Raw genomic sequence first — 25,035 nt, 5'->3', positions numbered from 1 at the left:
GAGCCCAGAAAGAGAGTGAGGACCCCTAGGCAAGTGTCTTTACTGAAGGAAATGGGGGGATACAGAAGCAAAAGGCATGAAGGGACTTTATTGATGTGATTGAATGTCCCTAGGTCACAGTCAAGGGAGGGCAAGAGGAGGAACGTGTGGCAGTGACCAGTGATCACACTGTATGTACAACTGGTCATCCGGTGGGGTGCTCATAGTCTATTTGTAGGGATGATGAGGCAGCAGAAAAATTTGAAGTTTTATCAGTTTACAACACAATCTATTTTGTGATGCCTCAACATCATTAGCAATACTAACTAGGATGGGTACCGCTTGTCATCTGGGTTGTGGCGATATTAAGAGTCAGTGATATTGCTTGACTTAGCCACATAGACAAATTTATTGATAAGGGTGACAACAAGGAAAAGTCCTATGAGGCTTCTGAGGAAGGTTTGGAACCAGTGGATAAAGAACTGTGGAAATCCTCAGTGTAACCATTGCACACTGGCGTATGGTTTTGTTAGGGAAAATATATTGGGGGGGGTGTCAGTACATACATACATACATAAATAAATAAAATAATCTTTTATTTTTTTATTTTTTTTTTCAACGTTTATTTATTTTTGGGACAGAGAGAGACAGAGCATGAACGGGGGAGAGGCAGAGAGAGAGGGAGACACAGAATCGGAAACAGGCTCCAGGCTCTGAGCCATCAGCCCAGAGCCTGACGCGGGGCTCGAACTCACGGACTGCGAGATCGTGACCTGGCTGAAGTCGGACGCTTAACCGACTGCACCACCCAGGCGCCCCTAAAATAATCTTTTAAAATAAAGTGCTGTGCCTGGGGTTTGGGGCTTACCAGAACCCACAGTTGCCATTATTAGAGTATAATGTACCCATGAGAATGTATTGTTGTGCTTAACCAAAGGGAAGGAATGGTTGTGTGGTCATGGTTGTAGATTATGGTAGAAAACTGAAGGAGTATGGTAGGAAATACATCAAAGAGTGGGGGACTTACTTGTTTGAATGATATGAGGCAGGTACCTCCTAGGGGAAGCAATAATTTCTCTTAATTTTAGGAAATTGCATATGTAGTAGTAATCTCTACCAAATTTCCCATCGGGCACAGGAGCATAGGCATGCACACTTTAGTAGAGAGCAAAGAATATACCAGGACCAAGGGCAGCAGAGGTCTCACCTCCTCCAACAGATGGAATATGCCATAGGGCCTCGGTTTGGTTCCATCCTGTCTTAGGGAGGCCTTGGTAGCTGTGCGATGCCTGTGGGATGCTGTTTCCATGCCCCACAGCATAATGGAAAGCTGGAGGTGGAGGGCCACAGGCTCTCTGCTGAGAGTCTCCCCTTCCAGCAAAGCTTGGTGTGTGGCTAGTTATTTGTTGTTTTAATGATGCATATACCAAGGCTGAGAGGGGTAGTTTTTTGCATCAGAGGCACTGGGGCAGCTAATGGCTGTCATACTGGTCCAGACACACCAGGAGGCAGGAGAAGAGGTTGCCAAAGCCTCTTAGTGAAGGAGTTTCTGAGGACACCAGAAGTGGCTGTTGAGTTTAATTTATAAGTAAAATTTGTAAATGAGAACTATGTTGCCACCAAACCCCAAGGACTAAATGCTGGACTTTAAAAAAAATTTTTTTTAAGTTGATTTATTTATTTTGAGAGGGAGCATGAGAGGGAGTGGGGAGGGGCAGAGGAGAGAGGAAGAGACAGAATCCCAAGCAGGCTCCACACTGTCAGCGCCGACCCACGTGGGGCTCGATCCCATGAACTGTGAGATCATGACCTGAGCCAAGATCAAAAGTCAGAAGCTCAACCCCCTGAGCCACCCACGTGCCCCTAAATGTCAGACTAAATATGTGCATCAAATGAATCTCCTTGAAAGAGGATGTCATCACTATAATGTCACAACCATGCTTTTGGAGGGAGGTGGATGTCGTCAAGAACTGTGTGCAAATTGTGTGTGATGGCAAAGCTGTTGGGATAGCCCAGGGATGGAGTAGCAAAGATTTATTGTGTCCCTTTGGAAATAGAAGCAAACTGCATTTGGGGGCCTGTTAAAATAGGCTGAGCTGAACAGAACATGTTAGCCAAATCTATAAGTGCAAAATATTTGCCAGTTATTGATTGAGTAGAATCAGTACTTTTCATAATCCTGGGTGTTAGATATGGGGTCTTGATGGATGGGACCACAGCAAGAAGGTTGTAGACATCCACCAGGCATTGTCTCACCACCCCCAAGATTTAAAAACAGGCAAACCTGGGCTGGAAAAACAGATAATCACCCCTTTGTTAATTGGGTTTCATATAATAACGTTTTTAAAATTTTTTGTTTATTTTTGAGAGAGAGAGAGACAGAGTGCCAGCAGGGCAGGGGCAGAGAGAGAGGGAGACACAGAATCTGAAGCAAGCTCCAGGCTCTGAGCTGTCAGCACAGATCCCAAAGCGGGGCTCGAATTCACAAACCATGAGATCATGACCTGAGCCAAAGTCCGCCGCCTAACCGACTGAACCACCCAGGTGCCCCTCACGTGATACGTTTTAATAGTGAAGGTCCTGGTTTAACTTATACTGGGCCATATTAACTATTTTAGCTGGGTGTTCATGGGGTCTCATTTATCAAACCAATGTGCAAGTGTCAAAACTTCTTTAATTTTATTATTTATTATGTAGAGCATCTCTGCCTAATATGAATATTTTAGGGCAACAGCTACTATAACTATGGGAAAGACTACAGTTAAAGTGAGGCATAACCATTAAAAAGTTTTCCATTTAGTCACTTACTTTAGGTTATAGGGGGGTGCAGTAGATAAATTGAACGGGGTCCCAAGTTGAAACAACGCTTTGAGCCCCAGGATTGATTAAGTGCATAACGTTTTGTCTGCTGGTGCATTTCAGCACGTGTTCATTTTGTAGAACTAGATTGCACAGGCAGGAAAGCCAGTCAGTGCCACTTTGATCTTTTTTTGTTATAGAAATTCTTCAGTGTATAAATTTTGGATCCTATTGGATCAGATTACGGAACTTGTTATGCGTATGCACACCAACACACACAATTTGTTTGATCGCCTTTTCTCTTTCTTTGCCCGTATCTAGGGGTCTGTTTTTAAAGCAGTTAGTAGTCTAGAGCTAGCATTAAGTTTGCCACCCCTGGCATTTGCTTAGTGCCTAGGGTTTGTAAAGTTCTATTTTCCCCTCCATCTTGGGCTCATAGTCCCTAAAGTGGCACACACACCAGCACCACCCCCCACTTTTGTTTTTTTAATCTGCTCCTGTCTCTGGTTGATAAACTGAGAGGGGAAGGGGGAGGAGAAAGGGCCCCAGTCTCTCTGGGCAGCAGCCTTCCCTGGGAAGGCCCCAACCGCAGGATAATCTGCCCTTTCTGCCTTTTTTCTTTTTCTTTTTCTTTTTCTCTTTTTCCTTTTCTCTTCCTGCTTCTCCTCTTAGCAAAACCTTTAGAATGGCTCTTCTCTGTGGGTGGCTAATTGATTCCCTCCTCGATGGCTATCCACCTGACCATGTTCCCTTGGTTCTGAGTGGCTCCCCCTCCAGCAGGGCGTCCCCAGCAGACTCAGAGGTGTTGGGGGCCACGAGCGACCTTGGGAGGGATGCGGGGTAAGGTAGGGGCAGCCTGGACCCTTTAGGAGGGGCTGGGGAGGGCTGTCCAGGGACGGGCAACCTGTCCCTGAGGGCTGCTGCAGGCACCGGGCTCGGCATACGGGTCCCCCGCCCTGCAGCGCTCTGGGGAGGTGCGTGGCTCAGTGGCAGGGGACCTCCTGACATCGCGGTCACCAGAGGCGCGCTGAGAAGTATTGCTTCGCAAGCCGGGTGGCTGGGCATCCTCATCCTGGTGCATTGTGGGGACGGGGACAGGGCAACTTGGCTTCACACGGAAGGCAGGGGCAACAGGGCAGCAGAGCAGCCCCGAAAGCCAACAGGGGGGCCTTCCCGGGGGATGGGGGTGGGGGTAGCCAAGCAGTAAGTGCGTGGGCAAGGGCATCTCTTGGGGACTTCTCGAGGTCCGATCGTCCCCTCCTTGTGGGCCAAGTGGAGGAGTAACCCCCCTTGTGGGGTCTTCAAGGCTCACTCCCACACGGCAGCAGAAATTACTCTTGGGGAGGTACGAAATTAAAGAATTTTATTATACGCACAGGTCCTAGAAGAGGGAGGCCAGGTGCAGTCACAGAGACCAGATGGGAGGGGAGCAGAAAGGAGACAGAGACACAGAATGAAGAGAGACAGACAGGAGTCACAGACAGGGAAAGCAAGAAGGGGAACTTGTGACGCAGGCCACTCTGGTACATTTGGTTACCTGGTGTTCACCTGGTGTGAGGATGTTGGAGCATCAGGAAAATATAAAGTTTAAAAATGTTAGTGAAGTGTGTGTGTGTGTGTGTGTGTGTGTGTGTGTGTGTGTGTGTTGTTCTTGTTTGATGGTTTTATCTTATGGACCATGCTCTGTTTGGGTGTCTGTAATAGCATTTCTCTAAAAACAGTGAGTGATAAGCATGAAACTGAAAACCTCCACCTTCTTTCTGTTTTATTTCTGGGTGCAGGATTCTCTTTATTGGGCCTGTGACATTACATTTGTAGTAAATATCTGTGGCCAAAGCAAAGAAGGTTAAATTAACTTCCATCTCCTATTTAGAGAAATAGAAGTCATGTTAAATAAGAAGTGATATGAAGGTTGCAAGAGTTGGAGAGCAAGAATGACCAGGAATTGCAGATGGGGTTTGGTCTATGTGTGACCCTCACATATAGCCAGATGTAAAATTGCTTTGATATATTCCGAACTAGGGACTTGCTTTGGATCTGGTGAATTTATTGGGATTTCTAAAGTTTTCATCCCTCTCAGCCTTTGATCAGTGATAACTTATCTGTTCTACCTGCTTAAATCCCAGCCAGAAAAACTGTGTGGTGGGCATTTTCCTCTTACTGTCCCTGAAAGAAAGATACCCCTAGCTTAGTCCCTAATTCTGTCTCTACAGTAAGTACTTTGATCAAGGAAATGAGATAGGACTTGATTTGTCCATGAATGACTGCAGTTCTTAAATGGCATGTTTGTCTAGAATTCACCAATATTCACAGAACTTTTATAGACTCAATTCACCTTTTTTATTTAAAATTTTTTTGTGTCTTTCATCTCACACAGATTGTACATTTTTACATACTCTCTAATTATTTTTAGATTCTATTTTTGGCATTGCTTACTAAGTATTTGCCATAATTCTTGTAAGAAATACACAACAGTTCTAAGTGGTTTATTTGTGTGTTCAGTACACATTTGTTAGAGCAGTGAGTAAACATGACCCCTCAAATTCTGTTTATGTTTATTCTTTTTTTTTTTTTTTAACCAGATCAATGTGTGGAGTGGGCGGGGCAAGCTCCTATTCCATCTCCGTGCTCCAAAAATTCATTTAATATGTTGTCCTCCGATAGAGGACGCATCAGATATTAAACTGATTAGAACAGATACTACACTTGATCTTAGCCATAAGGCTGAGAAGCAATTTAGTTTATTCTTCTGGCTACTCTCAATGACCTCTTTAAGTCTCCAAGCCAGTATCGATAGCTCAATGTGCTCATGAATGAAAAAAAATCACCTTTTGGAGACGATATCTTCTGAGTGACCAAGGTTCCAGCACAAACACATGCTCAATGGATTCTAGCTCTTCTCAGACTTAAATGACTTGCTAAATTTCATTAAAGTCTGAAATTTTTGCAACCTTCACTGATGGTTCCTGTCACTAACTTTAAAGAACTACATAAACATTATTAACTCTGTAATTTCTATTTCACTACTGTCTTTCTGAGATAATCTGAATTACCCTTGCAGAACTTTCCCTTCAGTAATAGCAGAAATGATCGTCATTTCCCAGCAAGGCGATGAGATCATGAAGTTCAGGTGCTCCCTTCCTCTTGAAATTCAGATACCCCCTTAATATTGGGGTTCAGATGGCCCCCTTTGCACTCGTGCTCCCAGTGTGAAATTAGTCGCTCTCCATTTGAGACACAGGGCAGATTCCTTAAAGGAATTGAATATCTTGGAATATGGGGAAAGAAGTATTCTACGGATTAAACACTGGGATTAAACACTGTTCTGCACTGGATAGGACACAATCACAATATACAGGTGGGAGAGACGTTTTCCGTGGGATCTAGAGGCAAAGCTTCACCCTGCCCAGTTTCTTCAGGGCAGCCCCACATCCCTCTTCTGTCTGTTATGAACCCGTCCACTCTTTTCCTCTTGTTCTTGACCAGATGCACTGACACTCACAAAAGTGACGCTAATGGTTGAGGTTACATGTGTATGAAGAAGAATACGATAATGTCGATTACTTTACAGCTAAGAATGTACATATTTTTATGTCGAAATGACTATGAAATGATATGTGCATTTGTATCAGTAACAGCCTTTGGTAGCACCTAAAATACTCTTTTTAGTCTCGGGAGCCTGCTGAGCTTCATGGGGTCTGAAAGCATGCTTCTGAGAACTTTTGGAGATCGCTTGCAGGCAGCACTCCCCACAAATCTGCGTAAATCCCTTAAGGAAGCCTCCGGGACCTTCGCATTCCCCGCGGAACCTAAGCCTCTGGGACTGTTCTGGTGCGGAGCATCTTCGCCAGCGCCTCTACTACATTACCCAGAGGGCTCCGCGCCGAGAGGCAGCGGGCTGAGCCAATGAAAGCCCAAGATAAGAGCTCTTCCGTGCGCTTACAGCGCTTCGGGCGGGACTTCCGGTGTCCTGGTTGTGGCGGTCGTTTTGGGTGTTTCTGGGTTTTTTCCGTGGCGACCGACAGGGAAGGGGCGGGAAGAGGCGCCGTCCCCGGCGCGCCGACTGGGGTTCGTGGCTCGGCGACGCCGCCTGTGCTGCCACGCGCCGGGCCCGGGACCGCGGGGCCGGGACAGAGTCCAATGGCAGTGGCCGCGCCCAGGGACCCGGCTGAGGTAAACTCGCGGTCCCCGGGCCCTCCCCGCCCTCCCCCCCCGACAGACCCTCCAAGCCGGAGCGCGGGGCATTTGCTCGCTCCCTGCGGCCCGGGTCCCGGTGTCCGGGCCCGGAAGGCGCTCGCGGGCGGGGACCCCGCGTCTAAGTGCCGGCGTGACGGGGTGCGGGCTGCAGGGGAGGGGCCTCTCGGTGCAGGGCTGCAGGGGGGCCCAAGGCGGGAGGATTCAAGAGTGTGGGGTCCGCCTTCTGCCCTCGGAGAACGGAGGATGTGCGGCGGGGTCACGGGGGAACTGGCGGGCTGGGGCGTGGTGGGGGCGCTGGGACCCATGGATGGTTGTGAAGACAAGAGGGACACGGTCTGATTTAGGGGTTTAAAAGTTTTCCAGGAGCTGCTCAGGGAGAACCGACTGGAATGGGGATGATGAGGACAGCGAGGCACAGGGAGGTTGGGTCCAAGCGCAGAGAACTGGCAACGGGGAGCGCTGAGGACTGAGATTCAGACTTTAGTGTTTCAGCTCTAGGTCTGGCCTCCAGGGCTGGAAAGATGCACGGGAGGTTCGGGCCGGTTGAAATACACCGTGGTCCCCAGCCTCTGTGGCCTCTATGGCCTAATTCTGCCTGTAGGGCCCCGTGGCTGAAGTAGCACTCGTGGAGGGTGTCCCTGGGCCTCGCTGGTTTGGATCTTGCCCATATCAACTTTGGGATTGTGGTGTTCTGGGACTCTTCACCTGCCTCTCTGCTAGCCCTTTTGGTGTGGGGATCTGGGAGAAATCCCACCGCCAGGAAGTGATCTAGACTCGTCCTGAGTCCAGGCTGAGGGTTGTATGCAGGAGTTCTTGTTTCTGGAATGGAAGGAGGCGTAGAAGGTTATCCCAGGAACAGGTACCAGCGTGTACAGGTGCTTGTTAGTGTGGGAACAGGGCACAGCGTGTCTTCTTTCTCTTAGGAACAAAGAGCAGGGGACTGGAGTTAGTCTTGGAAATGGCTGCCTGAGAAGTTGGGCAACTCTAATGGATGTAATGGGAGATCGGGAGCGGAGGAGGGAGATGATCGTACCCAGGTCCAGACAGGCTCCATCGGGTTGTAGAGTGGAAAACAGACTTTGGGGGTGAGGGAGGAGGATGGGTGACCAGGGAAGAGGGTACTGGAATAGTCCAGGTGAGTGTTCATGGACCAGAGTGGTAGCTGTGGAGGTGGGGGAAGGGGTTGGTATTCTGGATGCATTTTTCAAGAAGGGCTGGTTTTGAGGGTGAGAGAGAGAGAGAGGAAGGAGTGAGAGATGACACTAGAGTGTTGGTCTGAGCAGCAAGAAGGGTGGAAATTCTATCAGCTGAGACTGGAAAATCCGTGGTAGTGGTTTTCACTGGGGGGTGGCAGGAGCTCAGAGAACAGACGACTGTGGCATCGAGTGGGCAGCTGGACACAGGTCTGGAAATCTGGGGTGGGGCTTAGGATGGAGACACGCAAAGGGGTGGCTAGCATGTGTACCAGGCCATGGATGATACTTAGAAGATGGAATTCAGGTCATGGCAGTGGTGTTATCAGCAGGTCAGAAAGAAGATTAAGAGTTCTGAGGACTAGCTCTATTGCTTGGGTACCTGGTTGGGGGTTAGGAGGATCATAAATACAGATGTAGGAGAGAAGTGGCCACGAAGGGAGTATGTGGGGAGGATGGTCTTGGCAGGTGACCAAGACTTCCGAGGGAAGAGCGGACCGGAGACAGATTTGGAGGCGTCGGATTAATTGAGATAAGATGGGTTTACTATGACTTTGTGGTAAGCTTTGGTGGGTTCTGGGGGTTTTGCTGGTGGGTAATGTCTGGGGCAAATGTGGTCGTCTGTGAGAATTACTATGCCTGGTACCGGGATGGCTGGGCTTTGAAGGAGAGTAGGTGGAAGGAACATGGTTGTGGCTGCTGAGGGGACAGCAAGTGCAGCACAGAAGTGGGAGAGGGTCACGGGTATCTGAAATTCACATGTGGTGCTATGTGACTGACGTTGAAGCAAGGACTGGAGACAGGCGGAGAGGCCTTCAAAGCAGCATCCAGGGCTACCCCTGGTGTTGGGATTCGTCAGAGGTCTGGGGTAGTACTGGATCCTATTTGGATCTGCCCAGTTCTTTCTGGATGCCACGTACCAGGTAACCTGGCACAAGTCCAGAGAGAGAGATGCATATGGTGTGGGGCAGGGAGTTGGTGGTGGCTGTGGGGATGCAACTGTGGGGTCCGAAGGCGTGAGAGGGGTGCATGTGGAGAGAGGGATATGAATTGATGGTCCTGGGCCCTGGTACTGGAAACTTAGGGGTGATGGGTGACCCCAAATTTTATTGTGAGTCATGATAACAGAGGACTCCAGGGAATCGCATGGCAGGGAGAGATGCGGTCCTGGAATCCTCGGGCATATTCCCGAGTGTAGATGGTGTCTCTCTGCCTACCTGCCTGCACTTGTTGAGGGCTGGGTATTTGGTTAATAGAACCACGAAGAAAGAGTAGAGCCAGCAGAACCGGGTTTCTCTGCTGAGGTGGGGAGCTTGGGAAGAGGATGGGCATGGGGTAGATGTGTGGGTTTGGATTGTGGGTCCTCAGGAGGCTGTGGTTTCATCTGTCCCCAACATGACAGGACAGTGTGACTTTGGAGGACGTGGCCGTGTATTCTCCTGGGAGGAATGGGGTCTCCTTGATGAGGTTCGGAGACGCCTGTACCACAATGTGATGCTGGAGAAGTTGGCACTTATAACCTCCCTGGGTAAGGGCCTCACACCCACCAGTGACCTGGGTAGTGACTTTGCCTTTCTGCTTTTCCCGAGGGGCCGCTGTGTCTTTACATCCAGACCATGGCCCCGCGTCCTTCCTAGTCTCCTGGGTAGGTGCTGTTGTTGCTATGACTGGGCGGTACTGCCGTCTTCTCTCCCTGCTACCCCAGTACCCGCTGCCTTTCCTGGTAGGAAAGGGTTCTAGGGAATCCTAGGCAGTCTTGGCCATCAGCCGAATGGACCCCACCTGGCTTGCCCCCTCCCTAGCTGCGTGGCTTCTGCAGATCCCTGGTACCTACTTACCTCAGGTTTTGCTCCCTCTGACAGTCCTGCACGCCTGCACGTGCCAGGAATTGCCGTCACTGACACGGACACCGCTTACATGCACGATGAGCTGTTCTGTGAGACCTTTGTCTGAGGTTCTTTTTGTAACGTTCAGTTTTCTTTGCTTTGTCATGTCATAAGCTGGGCTGGTACAGGCCACTTACCTGTCCTGTGTTTCCCTTAGGACTTGGTTATCCTAGTCCTGTGTAGTTGCTCCGTTAGGGGTGTCGGGGAGAGTTCTGGCTGCTTCACAGAATAGATACCACTCCCGCCATGGGACAAGGGGCTGGAGGGGGCCTGGCCCTGCTGAGTGGCAGCTGAGGGAAGACATGACATTGGGACCGTGTTCACATCATACCAGCAATCTGTTCAAACCAGTGTTTTGGTGCCATTTCCACTGGCCACACCTCATTTCCACCTTTTCTTCCCTGTTCTTGCCGCTTGGCCAGTTTGTCCTTTTTACTGACTTCTGGCCCCTAGCCGCTCCCAACTTCCTGGCATCTGTCTGCTGCCTGCTCCTTTCCACTGCTGCCTCTGCAGGGACCCCGGCATTGGCTCGTGCGTAACGGATGGTGAGCGCGTATCCTCAAATGTCCTTGAACACCAGCTACTCACTAGCAATCTGACTTTTCTGTTCCTGGACCAGAGCTTCTTCACAACACTCACGTGTGAGCAACAGCCCTCCTGGGGGTCGTCCTCAGAGGAGCAAGTCGGAAACCCCGACTGCCTCTCTCCACTGTGCTACATCCCATTCCTCCTCGTTCCGCCTTGCGAGGCCTCCCTACTTCTGTGACCTTATAGAGTCCAGTACTGCAAAACAGCCCCTTCCTCACCTTGCCTCCCAGCTCCCTCATCTTGAAAACAACCTCACACATTCATTCCTGGGTGTGTCAGGCGCATGTTTGTAACGTGGCTGCCACCCGTCCCCACGTGTACTTGACTAGCATTTCTCTGTTTTCAGATTATTTTTGTGGGATAGACAATGAAGAGGCCCCTTCTGAACAGAATGTTTCTCTGGGAAGAACACCACCAAGCAGGACTTCGGGGCCAAATCTATCCACCCAGAAGCTTCATCTCTGTGAGATGTGTGTTCCTGTCATGAAGGATATTTTGTACCTGGCTGAGCTTCAGGGAACACATACCAGGCAGAAATCCTACACACGTGTGGCACGTGGGAAACGATTCTGTTTCGGTGCAGATCTTCGCCAACACCAGAATGAGCACAGTGGGAAAAAGCCCTATAGCAAGGACGTGGACAGGGGTTCCTTTGCGAAGACCTATAGAGGCCATTCATTAGGGAAGCCTTTCACCTGTGGGGAGGTTGAAAAGGACTTCCTGGCCAGTGTGGCCAGTGCTGTGAGTATACACAGCAGTACTAAGTGTGAGGAAGTCTTTCGCAGTGGAAAAAGTTCTTACAGATGTGGCGAATGTGGAAAAGCCTTCTGTCGTAAACGTACCCTTGTTCAGCATCAGAGAATTCACACTGGAGAAGGACTGTTTAAGTGCAGTGACTGTGGGAAAACCTTCAGCTACAAGCATACGTTTGTTCAGCATAAGATAGTCCATGCTGGAGTAAAGCCTTTTGAGTGCAGTGAATGTGGAAAGGCCTTCAGGTTTAAGTATAAACTTGTTCAGCACCACCGTACTCACACTGGAGAAAGGCCTTATGTGTGTAGTGAATGTGGGAAAGCTTTTGGGTGCAAATCCAAACTTGTTCGGCACGAGAGAATTCACACCGGAGCAAGGCCTTATGAGTGTGCTGAATGTGGCAAATATTTTAGACAAAGCTCCGGCCTTGTTCAACATCGGAGAATTCACACTGGAGCAAAGCCTTATGAATGTGATGAATGTGGAAAGTCCTTTAGCCAAAGCTCTGTCCTCATCAACACCAGAGAGTTCACACTGGAGAAAGGCCATATGAGTGCAATGAATGTGGGAAAGGCTTAGACAAAGCTCCAGTTGCATTCAGCATCGGAGAGTTCACACGGGAATAAGGCCTTATGAATGTAGTGAATGTGGGAAGTCCTTTAGCCAAAGCTTCAGGCTTATTCTACATTGGAGAATTCACACTGGAGAAAGGCCTTATGAGTGCAACGAATGTGGAAAATCCTTTAGCCAAAACTACAGCCTCATTCAACACCATAAACTTCACACTAGATAAAGGCCTCAGGAGTGCAGCCAGCACAAGAAAGTTCATTAAACAGTCTGCTCTGATTTAACACCAAAACTTCACGACCCACGTTAGTTTTATGAATCAGCAAATGTGCAAAAATGTTCAGCCAAAGATCTAAACTCATTGAGCATGAGAAAGAAATTCCACTTAAGATGGTGGCCTTAAACCTTCAGCGAACGTGCTCTTTGTTCAGCGTAACAACACTAGAGAGCATCTGTGCAGAGCCATCTGCTGTGTATTCCAGTTGTGAGAAGTTTTCAGGAGCTGCATTTCATATTCTGACCTGCGCAGACCTTGCCAGAATTATGTCACTGCCAGGTGGTAGTAGAAGTCATTTTGCCTCTGACACCTGGCAGGTCCTTACGGCACGCGTGTCTCCTCAGCATGCTTAGGGAAGACAGATGTTTGCACTCTGTCTCCCATCCTCTAGTGAAAATCATAATCTGATCCCCTGGAGGTTCTCATTCGCTTTCTTCTGACTAGTATGGCAGGGACCTGACCCACTTTTTGCTGAAAGGATCCAGTCTAGGAACTGCTGAGTTTGTAAAGTTTTGCCTTCATGGTGTTAATTGGTCTCATGCAATATTTTTTATAGGTTTTCCAGCCTCCAACTCACTGATCTGGGACCTGTGTGTCTCACATTTGCTCTGGTTTGTGCAATAATAAAAGTCTTATTAAGTGACCTTTAATCTTAAGATTTTTGTTTATTGTGTGGGGTGGGTTGAAAACAGAATTGGGCTCTGCCATTGTGGAGAGGTGGACAGCTTTCTTGAGACATCATGAGGACAGTATGACATCACAGACTACCCATTCACTATAGTTTTTACCTTATCTGCCTTCCTGTCTGGTTTAAAAACAAACATAATAATAAATATTTGGTGTTTGTCCCTACTTCCTAGCACAGAGATTCTAAAACCCTTGGGATTTCCTGAGTGATAAGACTGTCTTTTGTATGATAGTGAAATGACTCAAGATGGAGGCCAATAAAGGAACTTCAGGATTGGGGCTGGTCACCAGACATTAGAAGGTTTGAATTTTAAGCCCTACCTTTGACATCTGGGGAGGGGAAGGAGTGAGAGATTGAGTTCATCCACCAATTGCCAATGATTTAGTCAACCATGCCTATATAATGACACCTTGTTAAAAACCTCTAGACAATAAGGTTTCACACTATCCAGCCAGGAGGGGAGTGCACACTGATTCCACTGGGATAGAGGTTCTTGTGCTTGGGGTTCTTATGGAATTCACCCTGTGTGCTTCTTTATCTGGTTGTTAACGTGTGTCCTTTATAGTAGACTAATAGTAAATATAGCATTTTCCTGAGTACTGTGAGTTATTCTAGCAAATTATCAAACCTGAGTGGGGACTCAAGGCAACATTAAATTTGTAGTCAGACTGGCAGAAGTGGGGTTAACCTGGGACCCCATTTGTGGCTGCCATCTGAAGAGACAGTTGTGGGATGGAGTCCTTAACTGTAGGATCGAGTGGGGATAAGTGTCAGAATTGAATTGAATTGAACACCCAGTTGGTGTTAGAATGACACATTTGCTATCAGAAAAAGCCAGATACTGCATAAGGCCTTCTAAGAAAGGTCTGTGGTCCTAATTTGTGACCTGAGTGCCAGGATTTTTTGTAGGACCAAAGATTGCCCTGAAGAGGGCACAGTTGTGACAACCAACAATGCTTTTGGAAGTGAAAAGGCTAGGACGTCATAATTTCGCCAAGTCATAGTGATAGAAATCAGCAGTGTTTGAATTATGCTTGAACCTGACATTAAGGCCCGATTCTCCAAAATGAATTAGAAAGGGACACCTGGGTGGCTCAGTCAGTTATGCATCCGACTTTGGCTCAGGTCATGATCTTGTGGTTCACAGGTTCGAGCCCCACGTCAGAGCCTGGAACCTGCTTCTTGGATTCTGTGTCTCCCTCTCTCTCTGCCCTTCTCATTTGTACTCTATCTTGATCGATCTCTCTCTCTCTCTCAAGAATAAAACATAAACATTTTTCTTAATGAATTAGGAAAATACAGAGTGCTTAATCTTTCTCTGACTGAAATCACTGAGATATATGAGTATTAAAAAACCTGTTTTAAAAGTTCTCATCAATAATTACCATTAAGCTTAGAGTTCAACTTAAGGCTTATCTCTGCATGGAAATTTGATTGAGACCATTGATAGTGACTTCCTAATTACACAACGTCCACCTACATTTTTATCAGCCCAGAGAAACTTTGCATTCTCCGTGTTCCATTTGCTCAGACACCATATCAGAAACAGCCTCACTAGTTCTCTTTTGTTTTAAGGAGAACACATATTACAAAGCTAAGCTAGGAGTCTAAGGTGTTTTGTTACTGGTTTTTTACCCCAAATCTGCAATATTTAAGGTGACATCCAGATGCTAAGGGCTCCTTGAAATCTTATTTTTGCTTTGTCACTAACCCCACTTCAGTTGTGTGGACTCAGTAGCATCTTCAGGGTGCATCATAGGCTATTTGTAGCAGAGTACCTGGTTCCTATTTAGGGTTCCAATGGGAACTTTCCTTACAGCGAAACCACTAGATCCAAACAATTAGGGAAGCATACTTGCCCACTATCCCAATGACCGTTGGCCCAGTGGCACATGGCAGCCATTTATATCACAGAGCATACGCTGGCCACAGATAGAGGGGAAAGCCAGATCCACCATCTGGGGTCACAAACACGTTCTCTACCATTTAGAGCCTTGTAACTCCCTACACCACAGCAATCAATGCTCTAACATTCCACCGTTGCCATCAGCTAAAAAAGACTATATTTTGATTACTTACTAGGCTTGTTGCCACTACCTTCAAACCTCTCATCCCTGAGTTGGGGAATCCAGATAATCCAGGACCTCTGTTCTATCCTGCATTGTCCTAATAATTACCTGTAAAGAGGTCAGTCTACTCAAAGAGCTGATGTTATGATCTGTCACTTAAAAGCTTCCCAAAGCCTGATCAGGACCTTACCCTAATCCTCCAGCTGTCCTCTCTTCCAGCAGCTCCTTTCCCTCTCCCGTTAACTTGCCTGTCCACCTTGGTGTTCCTAGCTCAATATATTCATGAAAATCTCAAGAATGCCAAATAAATCAATTTTTAACTTTGTAACGTTCTTCCAGGATTACTTTTGTCTATGTTAGTATTCTGCCACCTTTATACAGAGAATAGAAAATCATTATTTGGGGGGCACCTAGGTGGCTCAGTCGGTCAAGCGTCCGACTTGGCTCAGGTCATGATCTCGGGGTTCATGAGTTTGAGCCCCGCGTTGGGCTTTGTGCTGACAACTCAGAGCCTGGAGCCTGCTTTGGATTCTGTGTCTCCCTCTCTCTCTGCCTCTCCCCCACCTGTGGTCTCTCTCTGTCTCTAAAATAAATAAACATAAAAAAAATCATTTGGTATCATTTGACAACATCTTCTGCCTCGTAAATCTAAAACAATTCTCTTTTGGGCTCCCTGTGTTGAAACGGAAATGATGCCTCCCTTCAATGTAGGGTCAATTCCTTGATTATTGACACTTAAAGATGACCTCCCCATGTCTTAACTTTTAAGGGGTTTTGTTCTTGGTCTATCAGATCTCTTGACTGACAAACCCACCCCTCGCTGATCTTCAGTCTCTTAATCGCCTTTACAAAAAGTACAAAAGTACAAAAATCAGTAAGTGTGTACTTCATAAAATAACTACCCTTCACTCTGATCTAGTACATTTTCTTACCTAGCTTTGCTCTCCCTCACTCTCTATGGCTAAATTTTCACAAGCACTTTCTCTTTTTGTTTTCTGTTATTTCAACTCCTGTGTGTTTCCTACTCATTTGTATGAAAGTTTGTCTTCACAGCTTCATCATCATCAATGAACTTATGAACACATTAATGACATTTAAATTTTTCCTTAAAGTTTTTTTCAGCAGCTTTTGGCACCACGGGGTTTTTGTTGTTGTTCTGTATTCTTTTTTTTTTTTTTAATAATGTTTATTTTTGAGAGAGAGAGAGCATGAGCATGAGCAGGGAGGGCCATAGAGAGAAGGAGACACAGGATCTGAAGCAGTCTCCAGGCTCTGAGCTGTCAGCACAGAGCCTGATGCAGGGCTCGAACTCACGGACCGCGAGATCATGACCCAAGTCGAAATTGGATGCTCAACCAACTGAGCCACCCAGATGCCCCTGTTGTTTTGTATTCTTAACTGAATATGCTGGCTCAAGAAGAAAAAAAAAAATATTCTCTTAGTATTGTAATGAATGAGGGTCCAAGTAACAGTCATCTCTTAATCTGTATATACTTTTTGGTGATCTTATGCAATGGCATGATTATAAATAATATGATAAGCTCAAAACTTTAAAGTGTGTATCTCCATTGAAAAATCCAGCGATCAGCTATCTAATGATCTATTTGCAACCTATTTCTGGACATCTGGTAGACATGACAGACTCCACACTTAAACTTCTCTGAACTCTCTTTAAAAAATTTTTTTTAAAATAAACTATTTTTTAAAGAGTAGTTTTAGCTTCATAGCCAAATTAACAGGAAACTACAGAGATTTCCCATATATCCCATGCCCTCACATACACATAGTCTGCCTCATTATTAACCTCCAGCACTACAGTGGTGCAGTTGTTATGATTGATGAACCTACAAAGACATGTTATCACCCAAAGACCATGATTTACATTAAGGTTTACTCTTGTACATTTTATGGGTTTGCATAAATGTATAATGACATGTGTCCACCATTATAGTTATACAAATTAGTTTCACTCCCCTAAAATTTCGGTTTACTGCCCTAAAAATTCTCCACCTAATCGTCCCTCCCTCCTGCCTAACCTCTGGCAACTACTGATATTTTTATTGTCTCCATAGTTTTGCCTTTTCAGAATGTTATACAGTTTGTAGCCTTTTCAGAATGGCCTCTTTGACTTAGTAATATGTGTTTAAGTATCCTCCACTGCCTTTTCATGGCTTGACAGTGCTCACTCTCTCTCTCTCATTCTAGGTGCTGAATTATATTCTATTGTCTGGACAGAGCACAGTTTATTTATCCATACACCTAATGAAGGACATCTTGATTGCTTCCAAGTTTTGCCAGTTGTGAATAAAGTTGCCTGTATACATCCGTGTGCAGGTTTTTGTGTGGATGTGTTTTCAACACATTTGGGTATATACCAAGGAATGCAATTGCTGGATTGCCTGGCAAGCCTGTCAGTCTTGTAGGAAACTGCCAGACTGTCTTCAAAGTGACTGTGCCATTTTGCTTCCCTGCCAGCGATGAATGAGAGTGCCCGTTGCTCCACCTCCTCACCAGCATTTGGTGGTGTCAGTGTGTGCTTGCTTTTCACTCTGCTCTGACTGCAGCTGTCCCATTCTCGGTTGATAGAGACTCCTTCCTTCCAGTTGCTGAGACTAAAAATCCAGGGCTCGTTCTCAACTCATTCCTTTTCTCATACTGCAGAACCAGTCCTACAGGAAATCTGATTGGGTCTACTTTCAAAACATATCATGAATCTGACCCCTTTTCACCGCCATGCCTGCCCTCAGCCTGGTAAGAGCCACCATCCTCTATCTGAATTTCTGCAGCGGTCATCAACTGATCTTGATCCTATGCTTTTTCTTTTCAAGTCTGTTGTCAACGCTTCAGCCAACGTGACCCTTTCAAAGTATGAATCAGGTAATGTCCATATTTGAGCAAGATCCCAGAAGCCCTCCTCATTTTATTGGAGAAAATTCAGAATTCTTACAAGAGCTTGAGGAGCTACACAGGTCTTTAGCCCATGTTTCTCTCCGACCCCCCCTTTTTTTTAACGTTTATTCATTTTTGAGAGACAGAGAGAGACGGAGCATGAGTGGGGGAGGGGCAGAGAGAGGGAGACACAGAATCCGAAGTAGGCTCCAGGCTCTGAGCTATCAGCACAGAGCCCGACACAGGGCTCAAACTCACGAACTGCAAGATCATGACCTGAGCCGAAGTCAGACGCTCAACTGACTGAGCCACCCAGGCGCCCCTCTCTCTGAGCACTTTTAAACCCTGTGGCTCATTCATCTCATTCCATAGGCATCAGTACCAGACTTTGCTCGACACAATGATCCTGGCTGATACCTGTGCTTGGGTCATATACTCAAAAATGCTGCATGGCTTACTTCATCTTTATTCAAGTCTTGCCTGAAGTTTCCATTTGCCATCAGGTCTCCCTTACTACTCTACCCTCTCATTCCCTGCTCATCCCCCAACTCCAGCTTACTCCCCTTCAAGGCACCTGTCATCATATAGCATATTGAATGTTTACTATTTATTAGATAATACTAGATATTAGATATTATTATTATCTAATACCTGTTTCAATACAGGTAAGTTCTCTTCTACCTTCCCCCTTCCTCTTGCCCTCTATAGATCACTTACACCAAGGATAATGTATTATCTACATTTCAGGTGCTTAACATCTGTTTATTGAAGTAGTAAATAAAAGTTGCCTTGGGAGTGCCTGGCCGGCTCAGTCAGTAGTGCATGTGACTCTTGATCTTGGGATTGTGGGTTCAAGCCCCATGTTGGGTGTAGAGATTATTTAAAAATAAAATCTTTTTTAAAATTTGCCTCACTTTCTTCATATTCATTTTTAATACTTTAGTAATTTTTACTTAATGGTTCTTTCTTTTCCTCTTTCAGAATATGGGCAGTGTAAGAATCATATTTGAGAGGTAACATCCTCAGGTTGGCCAGAATCACAGACCAGCCTTGAATGAAGCTTCCTTCTGTCACTTCACACACACACAAGATGAGCATCCTCATCTCACCTGTCATTTCCACCTGATACTTTTCAGAAAACTTAGCTTTGTTTTCCCGTGGCTGTTCCTGCTTTTTCTTTCTTTCTGAGATAATTAATCACTACTAATAGCTCCTAGTAATTTGTAGCTTTTACTTTTTTTTCCCAGAGATAATTTCAACTCTCCATGCAGACATTGTCACTGCAATTATTGGTGAAGTGATCATCACTTCCCAGCAAAGAGATGAGATCATGGTGTCCCAGACCTTTATCTCGGATAAGATACCACCTTTGCACACATGCTCCAGATTGGACTCTAAAATCTGCTGGTTTGGTGGGGAATGACATTTGGTAAGTAGAACTTCCTTTTAGATCAAGAGAGAGTCTTAGAGAAAAATGATACTGCTAAGAAAACATTTTAAGAAATATTGTGCGTGAATATAATCTTATTTTCCTGGGAAGAGAAAATGGGCACAAATATATACAGAAGGGATATTTTCTAAGGGTTCCTGAGAAGTAGAGACCCAGCATTCCTGTCTGGAGGCTGTCTGATGTCTGTCTTCTGCCTTCTTGGTCATAGCCCTCTGAATTTTTGGGATTTGGGAGCAGAAATCATCAGATAATATTACTGCGTTAAAATCTACATGTGACCCTGACATTTAACTAGAACTTTCCCTGAACTTTATCAGTTGCTTTGAATCCATTGTGGTTTCAAAAGTCATTATTCAAACTCAACCTCACAAGCAATAATAAATTGGTCTGTTCTAACCACAAAGATCCTAGTCAGGGGAGCTGTTAGTAAGATTATCCTGCCACTTTCCCAGGAAGTAAAATGTGTCCAATACAGTTCCTAATTGTGCCTCTACAGAAAGCAGTTTGCTCAAGGAATGAGATGGGGTTTTATTTGTACATGAATGTCTGTGTTTCTTAAAGGACACGTGGCTTGAGTATTCATAGAACATTTGTGCTACATTATTTACCCATACATTGTTCTCCTCACTCCTAGTCAATTGAAATATCTAATTATTATTAAATTCATTTTTATGATTTATTATAAATAAAACTTTATTATAATTATGATTCAAGGGCAACCCTCCTATCTCTTTCTCTTTGTATTTGTTAATTTCAAATGTGTATTTTATTTAATTTTACCTGTGATTTCCTAAAATTTTCAGCTGGAGTTATAAACCCTACTACCTTTTTCCCAAGAAATATTTGAACAAATTTATATGCATATGCATAAAATAAATGTTCTTTTCTTCCTCACTCTCCCTCTTCCCTAAGCTCACATGTCACTGGGTTTATGATTTGTTATCATTTATTGTGTATACTTCCAGAAATGCTTTGATTCATTAGCATGTACTTTCTTAGATTCCAGGGTTTCCCAAACTTTAATGTCAGTTACATAATGAATTTTAATTTGATAAATTATTGCCTATTAATATTATTATTGACAAATATTATTTGTTAAAGTTTACTTATTTATTTTGAGAGAGAGAGAGAGAGAGAGAGAAAATGCACGTGCATGTATGAGCCAGCAGAGGAGCGGGGGGAGAAAGAGAGAGAAAGAGGGATAATCCCAAGCAGTTTCCATTCCGTCAACGCAGAGCCCGATGTGGAGCTTGAACTCACAAACCCATGAGATCATGACCTGAGCTGAAATCAAGACTTGGCCACTTAATCAACTGAGCCACTCAGGCGCCCCGATAACAAATATTATTGCAAAACTGAAGACCACTCTTGTTTGATGTATCCTAATTTAATTCTCTGGAAACATCTAACATTTAGAAGGTTATAAAAAATTGCTATCTAATTAAATGTGGTTAATAGAACTGAACATTTTTACCTAATAATATTTTATATATAGAAAGATCCTACTCCTATACCATTATACAAATTTTTAGACTGAGAAACCATAATTAATTCATTTAATCTTTATCTAGGTGAGGTTATGTGAGATTACAATATGATAATGTAAAGTGAAGATATGAATGTGAATTAAATATTTGGCACAGGAGTATATTTCTGCATATAAATGGTATCTCCTTTTAAATTTATTATGCATTTACATGATAATTTCTAAGAAAAAACATTAAAAATTGTTAAAAATAAGAAATTCTTATTTATATAACTTTCAATGTTAGAAAATATATGATCATATATCTCATGATTAGAGGGGGCATCTAGAATGTTATTAATTGCCTCTCCTTTCCATTATTCTTAGGTAAAATATTTTCTATTATTTTGTTCTTCATCTTTATATTTTAATTTAATCATGCCTTTCATCTTATATAAATTGTACATTTTCACATATTCCAATAAGTTTAAATTACTAGGCTTCTGTCATATGGATTGCTTACTACATACATATTTATCACAAGTCATTATTTTAAAAAATATATACATCCTATATGGTTTACCTGTTACGTTTAGGTTTTTTACTGGTATATATGTTTTTATTTAATTAATTAATTAATTAATTTATTTATTTTTAAAGTTTTAATGTTTATTTATTTTTGAGAGAGAGAGAGAGAAACAGAGCAAGAGGGGGAAAGGGGCAGAGAGAGAGGGAGACACAGAATCCGAAGCAGGCTCTAGGCTCTGAGCTGTCAGCACAGAGCCTGACTTGGGGCTTGAACCACAAACTGTGAGATCATGATCTGAGCCGAAGTCGGACGCTTAACCTTGAGGCAGTACCTTCTTAATACACTGCATCTTTATTGCTGAGGCCCATGATTGGCAACCCAGCTGTTACTCCTAAACAATAGATGTGTTTTGGGGCACCTGGGTGGCTCAGTTGGTTGATCCTCCGACTTCAGCTCAGGTCATGATCTAATGGTTCATGGGTTCGAGCCCCACATCAGGCTCTGTGGTGACAGCTCAGAGCCTGGAGCCTGCATTGGATTCTGTATCTCTCTCTCTCTGTGCCTCCCCTGTTCACACTCTGCCTCTCTCTCTCAAAAATAAATAAACATTAAAAAAATTTTAAACAATAGATGTGTTTTGCTTGCCTATATCGTGTTTTCATTGAAAGCTTGTTTTTATAAAAATTGAGAATATTGCAGAAACCAGCCTGGGTTTGTTGATATGGTAATACCAGTTAAAAATTGGTCAGAGCTCGGAAATACCAACCCACTTGGTTGGGTCTTGCATTTTTCACTTTACAGCTCTACCTGTGTGGCTGGCTTTGCTTTTTTTCACTTTCCTCTCTTCATAATGAAGGCACTTAAATTGTTGGTGCTGGCTTAGGAAAAATACTAAGAGAAAGAGTAAGATCAATAGATTTCAATGAACCCATATCTGAAAGTGACAGGGTAAACATGCAAAATAAGAAAGCATGGTGCTGTAGACAATGAAAGAACAAAATTGGAGCAAACAACAAACCTAGTATTTGCCAGTTATTACAACAAATCCTTTCCAACTTTAATATAGACCTTTTCAAACATCTGCCCCAGAGAAGAAGGTAATGATAGGAACCAGCAGAAACCATCCAGGGTCCCACTCATTTCATCTGCAAACCTGCCCGGTCTTCCCTCCAGCAAAAATTCAGAGGCCCCGTATTGCCCTCTGGACCCATCCATTATGACAGGTCCTGCCGCCTCAGGGGTCCCACAGTCATTAATGAATATTGCCTCAATTTAGGTGGCGTTCCACTCTGTCCCCCTTTTCTTTTACTAGGTTAAAACTTCTACAAAAAGAGAGTGTAGATAGCAAAGAAGATCTTACTCCTTTCCCTTTATTTTCTCCTTTTCAGTGTGTTGGTCTTCTATCGTCCTCCAACTGTAAGGTTATTTTTTAAAGCAGTGATAAAAATGCATTTTAAAAACATATTTGTTTTAATTTGGAAATAGTAATAGCTGGAAATATCCCACACTTTGTCATTGGGAATCCTTCCTGTTAACTCTTGGCATCCTGTTTACATAATCTCAGTAGTTTGGGGTGGCTCTTTTGTTTTCTTCTACAATAGGAAGTTCTGAGATAGTTTCTGTAACTTCTACCCCAGATGTGGATTCATTCATTTCTTCAGGAAGTTCTAATTATCTTTTAATAAAATGTTATGTATACACTGTATATGTATGTGCATGCATTTATGAGCATATATAGTTTGTTTGTTTTTATGTTTGCCTGAATTTTTATAATACTTTTGTCACCATATATATTTAGATAAATATGTAAAAAAGAATTGTGGCACCAAAGCCACAAACCAGGTATATTGAGAGCAGTCTGACTTCATACTTTGTCCTGTGCTCTTTCTCCACTATCACCTACAGGTGCTCATTAAAAAAAAAAAAAAAAAATTTTTAATGCTTATTTATTTTTGAGAGAGAGACAGACAGAGAGACAGAAAGACAGAGACAGAGACAGAGCGTGAGCAGGGGAGGGGAAGAGAGAGAGGAAGATACAGAATCAGAAGCAGGCTCCAGGTTCTGAACTGTCAGCACAGAGCCCGATGTGGGGCTCAAGCCCACGAGCCTTGGAGCTGTGAGATCATGACCTGAGCCAAAGTTGGCCACTTAACCGACTGAGCCACCCAGGCAGGTGCTCATTTTTAGAACTTGTAAATGTATTCTTTTAGTTTAAAATTTTGGTCATATACACATAGATAAATGGATTGTAGTTATACTCCCTTTATTAGGAAAATAAGCTAACTGCACACAATATTCTGACACTTTCTATTTTTTACCTGATGATGTGTCCTGGAAACGCAGCAGGAGAGAGAACTTTACCCATCATGGCTGCCTAGTGTCCCATTGTGAACATACACTATGATTCCTTCAGTCTCCTGTTGATTAACATTGGTTGATTTCAATCTTTGTAATTTCAAATAGTCCTGCAAAAAATTGTTTTGCACATACGAAAGGCATGTGTAAATGTTCATATATTCATATCGAGGTGAGAAATTATATGACTAAAGATGTTTTCTTGGTGTATTGAGAGTAACAAAATTTTCTATTTTAGTCTCCAGATTCCTGAGATTCAAATCAAAACAGCCACCAGTATCCCTTTTAAATTGATGAAATGGTTCCTCTAACTTAAAACTGGGTATTGTTTTCCTCACCCAAACTGGAGTTGGGATCCTTGGAAACTCCTTGCTTCTTTGTCTTTATATCTTTACTTCACTCACTAGGCACATGTTGAGACCCACAGACTTGATTCTCATCCAGCTAGTCCTAGCTAACAACTTGGTTCTTTTTCATACAGGAGTTCCTCAGACAATGGCAGCATTTGGGTTGAAATCTTTTCTGAATGATGCTGGATGTAAGCTTGTCTTCTATTTTCACCGAGTGGCCAGAGGGGTTTCCCTCAGCACCACCTGCCTGCTCAGTGGTTTCCAGGTCATTAAGCTCAACACTAACACCTCCAAGTGGTTGGAGCTCAAGGTTACATTCCCAAAGTGCTTTGGCTTCTGCTGTTTCCTCTGCTGGATCCTGCATCTCCTATTGAATATCTTTATTACTTTGCATATTACTGGACCAAGAAAGAACAAAAACATGAGTGTGGAAAAAATTTATGAATACTGTAATTCACCCATTCCAAACAAATTTGTTGTTTTACTACATGCAGTCATGTTCTCCTTCATTGGTGTCACTTGTTTGGGCCTCATGGCCTGGTCTAGTGGCTCCATGGTCTCTGTCCTGCTCAGGCACAAGCAGCAAGTCCAACACATTCACAGCAACAGACTTCCCCCCAAACCTTCCCACGAGGCCAGAGCCACGCACACCATCCTGGCCCTGGTGAGCATATGCATCTCCTTTTGTTTTGTCTCTTTCATTTTGTCTTTGTGGGTAACACTTATTGTGAACCCAAGCCACTGGCTGATGAACATCTCTGCCCTGGCATCTTCAGGCTTCCCGACCTTCAGCCCCTTCATGCTCCTTGGCAGTGATACCCGTGCCTCTCAGTTTTTCTCTGCTTCTAGGGAAGAAAAATAATTTTTCCAAGTATGGTCTCTAAAACAGTAAGTTCCCTATAGGACATCCTATCATTTATTTAATCACTTTTCTTTTGCCGATTTAAAAAAAAAATGTATTCATTTTTGAGAGAGATAGAGAGAAAGACAGAGTGCAAAGA

At 44.2% G+C, this 25,035-nt stretch overlaps 2 protein-coding genes and 1 non-coding gene across 3 annotated transcripts; 2 read left to right on the top strand and 1 right to left on the bottom strand.

Annotated features, from left to right (window-relative positions):
- Window positions 1-5,326: 5,326 nt before the first annotated feature.
- LOC122495309 lies at window positions 5,327-5,514 on the bottom strand. The gene has a single exon (XR_006300386.1). It is a non-coding gene; the product is annotated as a U2 spliceosomal RNA (small nuclear RNA).
- Window positions 5,515-7,148: 1,634 nt separating this feature from the next.
- LOC122493695 (zinc finger protein interacting with ribonucleoprotein K-like) lies at window positions 7,149-12,159 on the top strand. The gene is given in 3 exon segments (XM_043598220.1): window positions 7,149-9,696; window positions 10,989-11,909; window positions 11,912-12,159. Coding segments are annotated over 3 exon segments (1,164 nt in total). The 5' UTR covers window positions 7,149-9,563; the 3' UTR covers window positions 12,022-12,159.
- Window positions 12,160-23,584: 11,425 nt separating this feature from the next.
- Window positions 23,585-25,035, top strand: LOC122493696 (vomeronasal type-1 receptor 1-like). Its single transcript, XM_043598221.1, has one exon. The coding sequence runs from the start codon at window positions 24,096-24,098 to the stop codon at window positions 24,894-24,896; it is 801 nt and encodes a 266-aa protein (XP_043454156.1). The 5' UTR covers window positions 23,585-24,095; the 3' UTR covers window positions 24,897-25,035.

The sequence above is a fragment of the Prionailurus bengalensis genome, chromosome E2 (assembly GCF_016509475.1).
Source record: "Prionailurus bengalensis isolate Pbe53 chromosome E2, Fcat_Pben_1.1_paternal_pri, whole genome shotgun sequence".
Taxonomy (NCBI): Eukaryota; Metazoa; Chordata; class Mammalia; order Carnivora; family Felidae; genus Prionailurus; species Prionailurus bengalensis.
Note: the sequence above shows the minus strand (reverse complement) of the source record. Positions and strands in the feature narration are given on the sequence as shown.

Excerpts from the sequence above, each read along its gene's own strand:
- LOC122493696 (XM_043598221.1), top strand. The coding sequence starts at position 24,096 with ATGTTGAGACCCACAGACTTGATTCTCATCCAGCTAGTCCTAGCTAAC.